The sequence below is a fragment of the Lepidochelys kempii genome, chromosome 14 (genome assembly GCF_965140265.1).
Source record: "Lepidochelys kempii isolate rLepKem1 chromosome 14, rLepKem1.hap2, whole genome shotgun sequence".
Lineage (NCBI taxonomy): Eukaryota > Metazoa > Chordata > Testudines > Cheloniidae > Lepidochelys > Lepidochelys kempii.
The window spans coordinates 2754999-2767859 of record NC_133269.1 but is presented as its reverse complement, the minus strand read 5'-3'; the positions used below and the strand labels follow the sequence as shown (position 1 = coordinate 2767859).

Here is a 12861-nt window from a genome sequence, read left to right as displayed (position 1 = left end):
AATATGGACCCTGAGCCGCCAGCGCAAACATGCAGTGGTGAGGACATCCAGGAGAGATCACGGCAGAAAGCTTAATAGCTATTTAAACACAAATGTCTGCCAGAGAGGAGGGAGACGTGATCCCAGTACAGCTTCAGCACCTCTGGCCCTTTCGGTCAGAGGCAGAGAAAGCTCCAAATAGACTTCCAGCTCAAGTCTGGTCTTCCCTTATTTTCCTGATATTTTAAAGATAGAAAGAGAAGCAGTGAAATAATGGTCATGTTCTTTGTGCATCAGGAAAAGCCCAATTTTCCCCTGTACAAGGCACTTTTAAGGCCCTCTCTGGGGCATGCAGACAGAACATTCCAAAATCGGTTGCTGTTTGTTACTGAGCATCGAGAGGAAGGAGGCGATTTTCATCCCCCCCTCTTCCATGAGATAGCATTTGTCTACACATGAAGTCCAGTGTTGTCAACTTGAGGCTTCCTAGTGGAGTTCTGATCGGAGCAGACACCAGAGAGACACCTCTACTTAAATGCTCAACAAACCAGAGTGTCTATTAAAGGAATAAGAATAAAGCATTCTGGCTGTATGTTACTACATGAGATCATCCTTTCTACACACTTGTCTTTTATACATTCTCCACAATCAGATTTTAGACTAGGAACCAGAGAACAGAGAATTAAATGTGTGTGGGTGGAGGCCTGAGGTGGATTAGAAAGGCCGCTGACAGATTTCAAACAAACTCAACAAGCAACATTCATTAAACTCACAAGATTCAACTCAGAGGAGTGAACAAACATCATCAGGAGGATTAAGTAAGCCTGGGTTCTCAAGACAGGCTGGAAAGTTGTACAGGACTAAAGGAATAAAACTTGCGATGGCAGTTTTTCCACTTTCGGCTCAGTCAAAATGGAAAGAGCCCATTACACTCACACATTCATTCTACAAATGTTAGAACAGGCTGGAAATCTGAGACATGGACTCTACCCTCACAATATTCCTCATTAACTTTTATAAAGAGGTCAGACACATTTGACAACAGTCCCTCTTCCTAGAATGGCAAGAAAGCAATGTCTACATTCTGGAGAGGAAAGGTTAAGCAGCCAGCGACCTGTGACTTTCTCCCCTGGATGGTAGGACAGCAGAGTTTGGCATTCAGCTGTGTCAGACTTGGCATTCTTCTTCAAAACAACAAAAATATCTCAACTGCCTGCCTGGTGGGTCTTGCCTACATGCTCAGGGTCTAACTCAGTGGTTATCAACCTTTCCAGACTACTGTGCCCTTTCTAGAGCCCGATTTGTCTTGTATGCTCCCAAGTTTCACCCCACTTAAAAAGTTACAAAATCAGACATAATACAAAAGCATCACAGCACACTATTACTGAAAAATTGCTGACTTTCTAACTTTTACCATCCAATTATAAATCAATTGGGATAGAATTATTGTACTTCTATTTCAGTGTATAGGATATGGAGCAGTATAAACAAGTCATTGTCTATGAAATTTTAGTTTGTACTGACTTTGCTGGTGCTTGGTACGTAGCCTGTAGTAAAACTAGGCAAAGATCTCGAGGAGTTGATGGACCTCCTGGAAGACCTGTGCGTATGTCCAAAGTACTCGTACCCCTCGTTGAAAAACACTGGTCTAACTGATTGACCCAGGGGAAAATTACTTCCTGACCCCAAATATGGCAGATTGGCTGAGACCCTGGGGGAGGGGTTTGCCTTCCTCTGCAGCATGGGGCACGGGTCATCTGCAGATTTAAACTAGTGTAAATGGTGAATTCTCTGTAACTTGAAGTCTTTAAACCACGATTTGAGGACTTCAGTAACTTAGCCAGCTTAGGGGTCTATTTCAGGAGTGGGTGGGAGAGATTCTGGGGCCTGTAGTGTGTAGGACATCAGACTAGCTAATCACGATGGTCCCTTCTGACCTTAAAGTCTGTGAGCCTATGAGACAAAAAAATCCCAGGCTAAGGCCATGTCTACACTACACAGCTTTTAGCGACACGGCCTGGTTGACATGGCCGTGTCGCTAAAAGTCAGGCAGTGCGAACGCTGTTTGTTGGCACTTTTGGGGTTTGCGCTGTCGACAGGCAGTGCTCCAGCAGACCACGCAGGCATTCACACAGGCACTTGCCGCGGCAAAGAGGGGTTTAAGTACCTGTGAACGACAAAAGTTGTGTCATTCAATTTGACAGTGTAGACATAGCCTAAAAAGAAGAACAGGACGAAGTCACTGCACACATCTGGGAACATCTTTTCATGCTGGTAAAGGAGGAAGATTATCCCCCCTCCCCCCAAAAACACAAAGGGAGGGTCATCGTAGGTTTGCTCCACTAATGCAAGATAGTAATTTAACTGCCAGTTAAAACTTCCAGTAATGAATGAGGTAACCTAGATCAAAGTAAACAAATGGCACTTGTTCGATGCTATCAGCGAGTGAATTGTATCTTGTTAAAAAGGACCGACAAGTTCAAGGTCTTCCCAGGAAGACTAATACCTTCAATCAAGGATGCTGTTTAAAAAGCCAGTTTCAGAAGGTCACCTCTCCCATGCCCGATGAAGAATTCTCTGATTAGGAATCAGGCTAGGAAGCAATTTATGTCATTGACCATATCAGCTCTCCCAGACTTTAGCCACAATTTTAGTCTCCCATAAACTACGCTTTTTAAAAACCCAGGCAGCAAAAGCTGTCAATATTAGACCACACCCACTAGAACATGAATAACTACACACGGGCTTTTATTTTAGGTCTAGTTATTCAGACTAGAGAGCAAAACTGCAAGGGTCATTAAAATATTTTCATTATTTTAAATTTTAAAGCCCTGAGCCAAGGAGCTGTGCAACAAGAATTAAAAATGCAACACTCAAAACCTTTTTCAAACGCACTGAAAATATTGAAGTCACCCAACCAAAAGAATGCTGGCAGATTCCGTATGTATGCAGTATGTACGTTCCAGAAGCCCTTCTTTAAAACCTTTATATTTTTCACAGACTCCAATGAATTCCCACCAGATCACCAAATGACACACACCAGACTTCAAGTTTCTCTCTCAAATCTTTTGAAGCGGTTCAAAAAGGGAAGCGAAAGGCTTTTAATATAAATGGGACAGTTACGTTCTCATACAGCTGAACTATTTTTGCTAAAAAACTTTACAAAAAAACTGTCACTTCTGGGATCGAAGCTAGGGTGCCACATATTTCCGCAAAGAAGGTAAAGAAACTGGAAGAACTAGGAGAAGCTGAAGATGAACCTTTCAAATGGAGATACTTGTACAACCTTCATTATTGTTGTTGCTCCATGCACCATCCACCAGGAGATCAGATTTCTTTTTAGTGTTCATTTATTACACAGAAGCAGATTACGGTGGGCAGTTTTAATCTGATAAACTAGATGTCAATATGACATGTAATGCTTCTCCACAAAAGCTTCAGATTAAGCCAGCGTATTGTGTATAGTTGGGCCAATGTCAGAATCAGTGTAGGATTTACAGTAAACTAAAGGAGTCAGGAAATGGAATTTTGCGTGGAACTTACTGAAAGCAGGACTGATCCAAATTGAAGACAGGAGGTTTACGGTTCCTAATTTTGGAAACCTAAAGTCACCTCATCTGAAGCCTTTGTCCATAATCAACTGCTCCTTAGAGATTATATTACCGAGTACTAAGGCAGTTACCTAGTACGGTAATATAGGCTAGCAAGACCAGCAGGCGGAGTCAGTAGGAAAGAATAGTTTTCTTCCATTCTGGAAGACAAGGCAAGATGTCAAAGGGTACGTCTACATGGCAAAAAGCCCTCAGCAGCAACTCTCAGAATCATAGAATCATAGAATATCAGGGTTGGAAGGGACCCCAGAAGGTCATCTAGTCCAACCCCCTGCTCAAAGCAGGACCAATTCCCAGTTAAATCATCCCAGCCAGGGCTTTGTCAAGCCTGACCTTAAAAACCTCTAAGGAAGGAGATTCTACCACCTCCCTAGGTAACACATTCCAGTGTTTCACCACCCTCTTAGTGAAAAAGTTTTTCCTAATATCCAATCTAAACCTCCCCCACTGCAACTTGAGACCATTACTCCTCGTTCTGTCATCTGCTACCATTGAGAACAGTCTAGAGCCATCCTCTTTGGAACCCCCTTTCAGGTAGTTGAAAGCAGCTATCAAATCCCCCCTCATTCTTCTCTTCTGCAGGCTAAACAATCCCAGCTCCCTCAGCCTCTCCTCATAACTCATGTGTTCCAGTCCCCTAATCATTTTTGTTGCCCTTCGCTGGACTCTCTCCAATTTATCCACATCCTTCTTGAAGTGTGGGGCCCAAAACTGGACACAGTACTCCAGATGAGGCCTCACCAATGTCGAATAGAGGGGAACGATCACGTCCCTCGATCTGCTCGCTATGCCCCTACTTATACATCCCAAAATGCCATTGGCCTTCTTGGCAACAAGGGCACACTGCTGACTCATATCCAGCTTCTCGTCCACTGTCACCCCTAGGTCCTTTTCTGCAGAACTGCTGCCTAGCCATTCGGTCCCTAGTCTGTAGCTGTGCATTGGGTTCTTCCGTCCTAAGTGCAGGACCCTGCACTTATCCTTATTGAACCTCATCAGATTCCTTTTGGCCCAATCTTCCAATTGGTCTAGGTCCTTCTGTATCCTATCCCTCCCCTCCAGCGTATCTACCACTCCTCCCAGTTTAGAAGTGACTATGGAGCTAAAAACAAACAGTTCCCGAGCCCAGGCTCCAGCCCAAGCGGAGACCCTCCCCCTTTGCCAGGTTTCAGAGCCCAGGGTCCACCCTGAGCAGGAATGTCTACAAGGCTATTTTTAACCCCACAAGCCTGAGTCAGTTGCCTCAAGCTTTGAGGCTCTTATTTTTGCAGTGTAGACATACCCTAGGACAGCTGAGAGCCAAGCAGGGGACGATGGTGCATCTACAAAGGGGAGTTTGGGAGAAAGGAACGCATTTATGTGGAGCTGAAATGACCTGAGTGAGAGAACTCTAGAGTTAAGGCAAGAGCCGCTTTGACAGTGCCAGACTGACCAAAAAGAGGTGGAAATGACGTTCCCTGACTGCTTTATCTCAAGAGTAAATAGAAGGGAGGGAAAGGAAGAGTCACTGAAGGGGTTAGAATTGATGGTGCCATTAGAGTAATTCTAATCTGCTGGGCAAATACAGGTCATGGGGTGCATCCAAATAGGAAAACTGTAGACAGCAGACAGCGTGTACCAGAGCCAGCAACTGCTCTCTTGCGGTCAGCAGGGCCCAGCTCACAAATCCAGTTCCAGCAGCATACAGCCAAGTCTGTGCTGTAAGAGATTTCTGCCAAAACGAGCACCAGAGTAAAGCTTTACTCCGTCGTCTCTCTTTGCAGCCGACCCCTTCTGCCTTTCAAAGGGGCAGGAACTAGCTAGTTGGCTGGTGCTGTTCAGCTTTTTTAAAAGTTGGACACTTTTGCTCTGACAGTTCAAGCAAACTCACTCCCCAAAACTCTTCAAACCCAAATGTAAAACCAAAGCACCCAAGACTACGCAACCGTTTCACCCACAGAAATAGGTACAGCCATTAAATAACCCCATAGAAAATGGGTTATCAATATGAGCCTGAGCAGAGTCCGCAAGTCAAACATCTTCACATTAACTCAGCTGAGTCAGGCCTTCCCGTGGAGTGCGTCTTAGCAGTTGCTGCAAGCGCTCGTAACTGGAATGATGTTTCCAAATCAATCCCCTCCTAACCCAGATAAAGAGACATGGAGTCAGCCACACGTTTGCACCAAGCAATCCAAATGATTCACGTGCTAAGAAAATAACTTGCGTTCCCATCTTCCGAAGTAAGAGGGGTAAGAGAGAGACCCATTTGACACAGCCTCTGTTTATCCCACGGGGCCCCTCAGACAGAGCTTCAGTAGTATCGGCAAGCAGGCAGCAAGAAGTCTTGGAATATGCTTGCTGCCTCGAAGCCTGCATTCTTCTCTTGGTTATATGAAAGGTAGGGACTGCCTCTTCTCCTGCGAGGACAGGAAAGCAAGAGCTACACTTTTTCAACAGTCACTGCCCCAGCAGAGTCAGACTTAACAGGTGTGTGTTTACCTAACATGGGACAAAAACATGCTTTGTTCTTTAACTTTAAATAACTGGAGGCTGGTGATGACATTTTCCTGGCAATGCATACGAACACACCACTTATGGAGACAAACACAGTGGATCTCATACACAGACTGGAGGTGGATTTATTCCACCATCACAGATATTCCACCTAGACAGTCCATCTGCTGCAGGTTGGCCCAACCATATGCTAGATGATCACTCTAAAAAGACCAAATAAAAACCAGTCAATTGAGAGGTTTCTTTTCCCTTATGAAAGGGCAATGTCAGATGGCTTCCTTGTTTTGTTAAGGGAGGAGCATGACAATTGAGCTCATGTTAGCTAAAAAATTCCTCATTTGTACAGCATCACCAGTTGAGGACGCCAGGAACCGCACTGGGTCACTTACTATGTGGCCAACAAGAAGGCCGTCTTAGTTAACTAGTATTTCAAATCCAAAGGGACATCCCTACCAGAGGCCACCCATTTGAGGTGGGTAGGGGGAACTCCACATTAGATCTGACAGCATACCGCTTGAGCTGAATCTGGTTTCACTCCTGTTACTTAAAAACACTGACTCTATTTACGATTAAGCTGCCTGACTTACCCAGTTCTTTAGATCCTTGGCTTTCACTGGCCAACTCCCCCATTTTAACCAGAGCATCAAAATATCCTTTTGCAGCATACGTTACACCTGAAAAACAATCAGGAAATAGTTATTCGTTAGCTTCAGGGCTTATAATAATTTCTACAATGCCTAACAGGGTGCTAGACACTGTACAGGACAAACAGACAAGGGCCCTGGCCCTCAGAGCTTGCAATTAAATTTGAGGTAGGAGACAATGAATGGGGGTAATAAATTCGCAAGGAGGGGATCAGGATGAGGCAGGGAAAGGGCGACAGCATTAAGTTTATGGGGTTATTCAGACAAAAAAAGAGCACTTAAGAACTGGATACCTTTTCATAAAAGCTCCAGCACGACTATCGTTACCTATAATAATCATTTTATTGTTCAGAAAAATCACTGCTAAACAACAGAACACAGACTTTCATTACAGTTCATTCTTGTCGCTAGTTTGTTGACATTGCAACTACACGCATCACTTTTAATCAGATAAGTGGGAAGGGGGTTCCTCTAATCACAAGAACATGGTCAACACTCTTAAATTATGTGCCAACATGTGTTACTGATCAAGATAATTTCTTTAGGTGCCCTTCACAAGGGCTACAATCAGAACTACAAAATAATAGAAAGGCAATTAAAAAAAAAAAGTTACAGGAAGCCTTGTGCTGTAATGTTTAGTCTGGATAGGGAAGGGAGGCTACAGTCAGGATCTCAAAGCAGGTTTTCCCCAGAGTGCTTTCAGAGATCAAGGGTAACATGTTGATTTTACTCTAGGCATAGGTTTAAACAAAACCACACCCAACAAATACACACTCAGATTAAGTTAGCAACATTTTAAATAAGAGGCTCCATTTCTTGTCCAGGTCATTCAGGGATGTATTATTAAATAAAATTACCTTTATTCTCAAATACAAACAGCTTTTTTGCCTGCAAGATTTTGTGCATTTCTTCCCCGGGAGGAATTTGATTTTTAAATGCAGCCCACACAGAAGGAGAGACTTAAAATGAAATTAATAAGAACACACCCACCAAATTCCTGAACCACAATTTAGTTAAGGTTGTTTAACGGAGCTGGAAGTCACTGCTGCAAATAAGGCACCGTTAAGTATCAGTTCCCCAGGAGATTACCGCAAAAGCAATTCTATTTTTCTTTAGTTTGTGGAGAGACTGCTAAGTGAGTCCTATTGGTTATCTACAGCCGGTGCATGCGTGGGGATTAGGGGTGGCTGTTCAAAGGAGTCGTCTCTGAAATCTCAGCCAAAGGATGTGATACTGCAGAAGTCTGAGTCACCAGATACAGGGGGCTTTTTGTTTTTTTTTAATTAAAAGAAGGAGGGCTGTAACTGAATGCAGAACTTAAACAGGCAGGTAGAGATAGGAACTGAACTCTAAGGATCCCAGGGCCCTCTACAATAGAGGTTTTCAAACACTGATTCTTAGAACCTCAGCTGAATCCTTAGGGACTTTTCTCTGAAGGTAAGAAGCAATTAAATTCTATACACCAGCTCAGTTCTGAGAAGAAACCGCCAATAGGGCCCAGCTGGATTCAGATCAGAAAGCTTTATAAAATGAGCGCTACTGCGTATTTTCAAGGTTGGAGTCCATCCAGCTCAATCATCTGCAGACCTCTAACCTAGAAAACCTGCTTAGACACCAATAGCAAGAACTAGCAAAAAGCAAACGGGGAGGTTAGGGAAGGGTTCAGACCCAAAGGGGACATGGGAAGGTGGTACTATATAGGAGTTGGTAGTTTCCATCCAAACATTATTTTGGGGGAAAAATCTCAAGACTAAAATCAAGGTGGAGCTCTCTGATTTCACATGATCACACTACAAGTTAGATACATTATACTTTACTTTAAAGCTCAGACTTCACTTTGCTGTGCACCCCTTTCCATAAAAAGGATGCCTCAGGACAAACTCACTTGAGAACTGGACTATAAGATGTTTTCATGGAGCTCCTTTAAAAGTATGAACTTGTTCTTTTAATTAAAAAAAATATATATGCAACCACCTAATGAAATGTTTTTCCCATCAATCAAAAGACAGATGGGAAAGGTACATACGACAACAGGATCTTCACAAATGGAGAGATTTCAGAGTAGCAGCCGTGTTAGTCTGTATTCGCAAAAAGAAAAGGAGGACTTGTGGCACCTTAGAGACTAACCAATTTATTAGAGCATAAGCTTTCGTGAGCTACAGCTCACTTCATCAGATGCAATGTGTATGATGGAAATGGCCCACCTTGATTATCATACACATTGTAAGGAGAGTGATCACTTTAGATAAGCTATTACCAGCAGAAGAGTGGGGTGGGGGGAGAGATTGTAGTAAACACCCTTTTTTTTTTTATGCTGTGTGTGTATAAAAGATCTTCTGCAGTTTCCACAGTATGCATCCGATAAAGTGAGCTGTAGCTCACGAAAGCTCATGCTCAAATAAATTGGTTAGTCTCTAGGGTGCCACAAGTCCTCCTTTTCTTTTAGTGTGGCCCATAGTCTGTGACACAATCATATTGTCTCATCATGCAGAGGTGTAAGATGACAGCATCTGCCATGCAATGTTGTGAAATGGTTCAACATGGATCATTGTTTATGGGGTACATATTGAAGCCTGGAAGTTCTTTTGTGGGTCAGCAATCAGGTCTTTGGGACATGGAACATTATCCTAGAAGTCTTCCCAGTGCGCCTCAGGATGTAGTGAGGGCTCTTTAAAGAGCGTTAGCTCAATCCCAAAAAGGCTTATGAGATTTCAAGCTTCTCTGAAAGGTTCTGGAGGTCCTCGTGAATTGGTAAGTTCAGGTTGGCCATGGCTCGCTCGTACTCATGAGCTGTGTGGGAGTCTCTCCAGATCTTGAAGGGTGTATATGCCACATTGGACAACCATTGAACAGGGTTGATTTTAATGACCCAGTTAGAATTCTCAGCGCAGCATTAAGCTGCGAGTCCAGAGATTTGGTATGCAAGCTCCCCATCCGGATTGGTGCACAATATTCAACAACTGAGCATACCTGTGCCTGAGTGGCAGTTCAAAGTGTGCGAGCATCAGTGCCCTGTATCACGCATGCAACTTTTTGCACAAGGTTAGCCCTTGCTCTTAGCTTTTTACGCATCTTTTCCATGTGAACGTCAGAAGTCAAGCTTCTGTGCAAACTTATACCCAAGTACTTCAGAACCGTTAGAACAGTTGACTACAAAAAGGTGACATTAAGTTACTCCCTGGCTGCTTTGTTGTTGAGGTAAAAGGCTACCACCAAGCTTTTGGAGGCATTGGGCCAGGGCTTCCAGTTCTGGAAATATTTTGCTATTTTCTTGAGCTTGGTGGAGATGCTGTCACTAATGGTGATGAGGTCTTTGCCTTCTGCCGCAAAAGAAATGTTAGCATAACAAAAGAAAAACCCTGTACAAAATTATGAGAGGTAAGTCACTAATATAAATGTTAATAGTGAAGAGACAAGCACAGATCTGTGAGGTAAACCCTCATCGAGGGTGTGTGCTTTGCTGATCTGCCCAGTCGAAAGGACACAGCATCTCCTTGCTCAAGATTGTGGCCAGGAGTCATACAGTGCTACAGCATTTGATGACCCTTGATGCCTTGAGCCCAAATCTCCACATTGTGTCATAGGCGGTGGTTAAACCTATCAGTGTTGTTCCAATTTCTAAAATTCGCTGGAAGTCAGCCTCTGGTCACAGCAGCTTCCTCCTGGTCTGAAACCAGCCTGCTCCTTTGGCAAGATAGCCTCAAAGACAGGGTGAGACACACCAGTAAAACCCCTCCCAGTAACTAGGGATCACTGATGGCATCATTGGATGGTTTTCCAGGTCTGAGGAGAGCAACGACTGTTGTCCTGCATCAGCTTTTTGGGATCTTCCCCGTCGAATGCACAGCATTTAACAGGTCTGCCAGCCATGCTTGTCCCTTTGGCCCCTGAGTCTTAAAGAATCTGGGATAAATATCGTCCTCCCCAGCAGCCCTTCCCCTTTTATTTCTTGTTCATTTCTTCTGCAGTATGTGGCAATGGCAGCAGTGAAGTGGAAGGACTTTGGACATTTAGAAAAAGCACTTTCTGAACAGTCTGTCTATCCAGCTCATCTGTCTGGGTCCTTGGATTACAGGGGAGGTGCAAGGCGACACCATTGGCCATCACTTTCGGTTGCTAGCATTTTACCAAGTCAGCTGCTCCAACCTTAAAAAGGAGCCTTCAGGCTGTGAGACTTGAATGACCCTCTACTGTCTCATTCCCTCTCTTCAAGCGGGCAGAGTTCAATGGCTTTATCAGTGCTTCTGCAGTGTCTGGCTCACCATTCCTCCCTATTCCTTGAGGGGTACTTCTGTCTCCAGGGGCCAGCCAGGAATACAGACCTTGCAATAGCCATGAGAAAGGGGTTTTGTAGAAGCTTTAATAAGAAGGTGAACAAAGTGCTCAGTCACCAACTGAAATTAATAGGCAACAAAAGGAAGTTTTTGTTTTTTTGTTTTTTAACACAACGCACGGTCAACCTACGGAACTCTTTGCTGATGTTGTGAAGGCCAAGACCATAACAGGGTCCAAACTAAAATTCATGGAGGATAGGTCCACCTATGGCTATTAGCCAGGATAGGCAAGGATGGAGTCCCTAGCCTCCGTTTGCCAGAAGCGGGGAATGGGCAACAGGGGATGGATCACTTGATGATTACCTGTTCTGTTCATTCCTTCTGGGGCACTTCGCATTGGCCACTGTAGGAAGACAGGATACTGGGCTAGATGGACCTTTGGTCTGACCCAGTGTGGCCATTCTTATGTTCAGTTTTCTCAGATCAGCTGGACACGATGCAGCCTTTCAACTTCTGTAGCATATGCAACCCAGTTCAGTTTGCAGAAGTTTCGGCATGGTTTCAGCATTGATTCAAGCAACAGACCTTCAAAGCCGCCAAGCACAATAACAGGCTGTGTTGGTTGCCAGGAAAGTTTCCCAGCACCGGTTGTGAAGCTTGCAGAGGAACATTTACTGTCTTTCCTCAGACAACAGAGGTCCAGATTGTGTTCAGTATTTCCTCTGAGCACGCAAAGATCCCTTCATTGTTTGGGGTCTAAAAGAAGGTGTATGGTTAGGAACCAAGCCCAACCCGTAAGCTGCTCACCAGCTGCATCATTTCTGCTACAGCCCCATCGCGAGTGGTGACTATCGAAATCACACCAAGGTACAAAGCTGGGTGGGAACAAGGTGGCAATACAGGCTTCAAGACTTGGAGGTTTATAGATGTTCACAGATGTTCATTGTGGTCAGATGTCCAATTCTTTTCACGGTAATAGAGATGCCCATGATCTTGGATTCCTCCAGGGCTGAGATATCTTTAAGACTATGCCTGATGTACACAGCAAGGCCAAATTTGGTCATTCATGGTGGTCATGAGTTGGCAGCCATGAATTCTACATCTTACAGCTCGCTCACAGTCTGCAGCACGAGCTTCTTGTAGCATAACCACGTCAATGTCACCCTCCTTAGGCACTCCGGAAAGATTGTCAGACTTAGCATATGACAGACCTTCCACATCAAGTTGGTGCACACCGCGGCTGGCCTATGGGTCTCCTGTGCTGTGCTAGACAAGGACTCTTAAATTTCGCATTGCTAATCCTATCAGGAGATGGATATCCGATGGCTTTCAGGAGCAAGATGACAACAGTCAAGTGATGCTTCTTTTACGGGTTATTATTAACTCAACGCACATTGTCAAAAAGCTACCAGACACCGATGTGTCAATCTCCTGTAGGATCAGCAATGTGAAATCTATAGCCAGACAACCTGCCACAAAAGGGATGACACAGGAAGCATTGCGTGAAGTTCACTGCTATCCAGGAAATCAGACTAAGTGATCATAGTGGCCCCTTCTGGCCTTAAAAATCTGCGAATCTATGAAAGCCAACAGGTCATTTAAATTTATGTTTCTTTAACTACCTCCAAAAAGGACCGGATATTCCAAGTGAGTGACTTCACATCTGAGGAAACTGGGGTTATTTAGTCTGCGGAAGAGAAGAGTGAGGGAAGATTTGGTAGCCTTCAGCTACCTGAAAGGAGGAAGGGGGGGTCCAAAGAGGATGGAGCTAGGTTGTTCTCAGTGGTGGCAGATGACAGAACAAGGAGCAATGATCTCAAGTTGCAGTGGGGAAGGTCTCAGTTGGATATTAGGAAACAC

The 12861-nt window shown here is 44.3% G+C and overlaps 1 protein-coding gene across 10 annotated transcripts in view; it reads right to left on the bottom strand.

Moving 5' to 3' along the window:
• The window catches only part of BAIAP2 (BAR/IMD domain containing adaptor protein 2), an 88760-nt gene that overhangs the window by 60100 nt on the left and 15799 nt on the right, over nucleotides 1–12861 (bottom strand). For 9 of the 10 annotated variants that reach the window (XM_073311971.1, XM_073311967.1, XM_073311974.1 and 6 more), the window contains one exon: nucleotides 6671–6757. The exons of the other annotated variant lie outside the window; for it this stretch is intronic. In XM_073311971.1, coding sequence (XP_073168072.1) covers nucleotides 6671–6757 — 87 coding nt within the window. The remainder of the gene's footprint in view (nucleotides 1–6670; nucleotides 6758–12861) is intronic. 10 annotated transcript variants of the gene reach the window in all.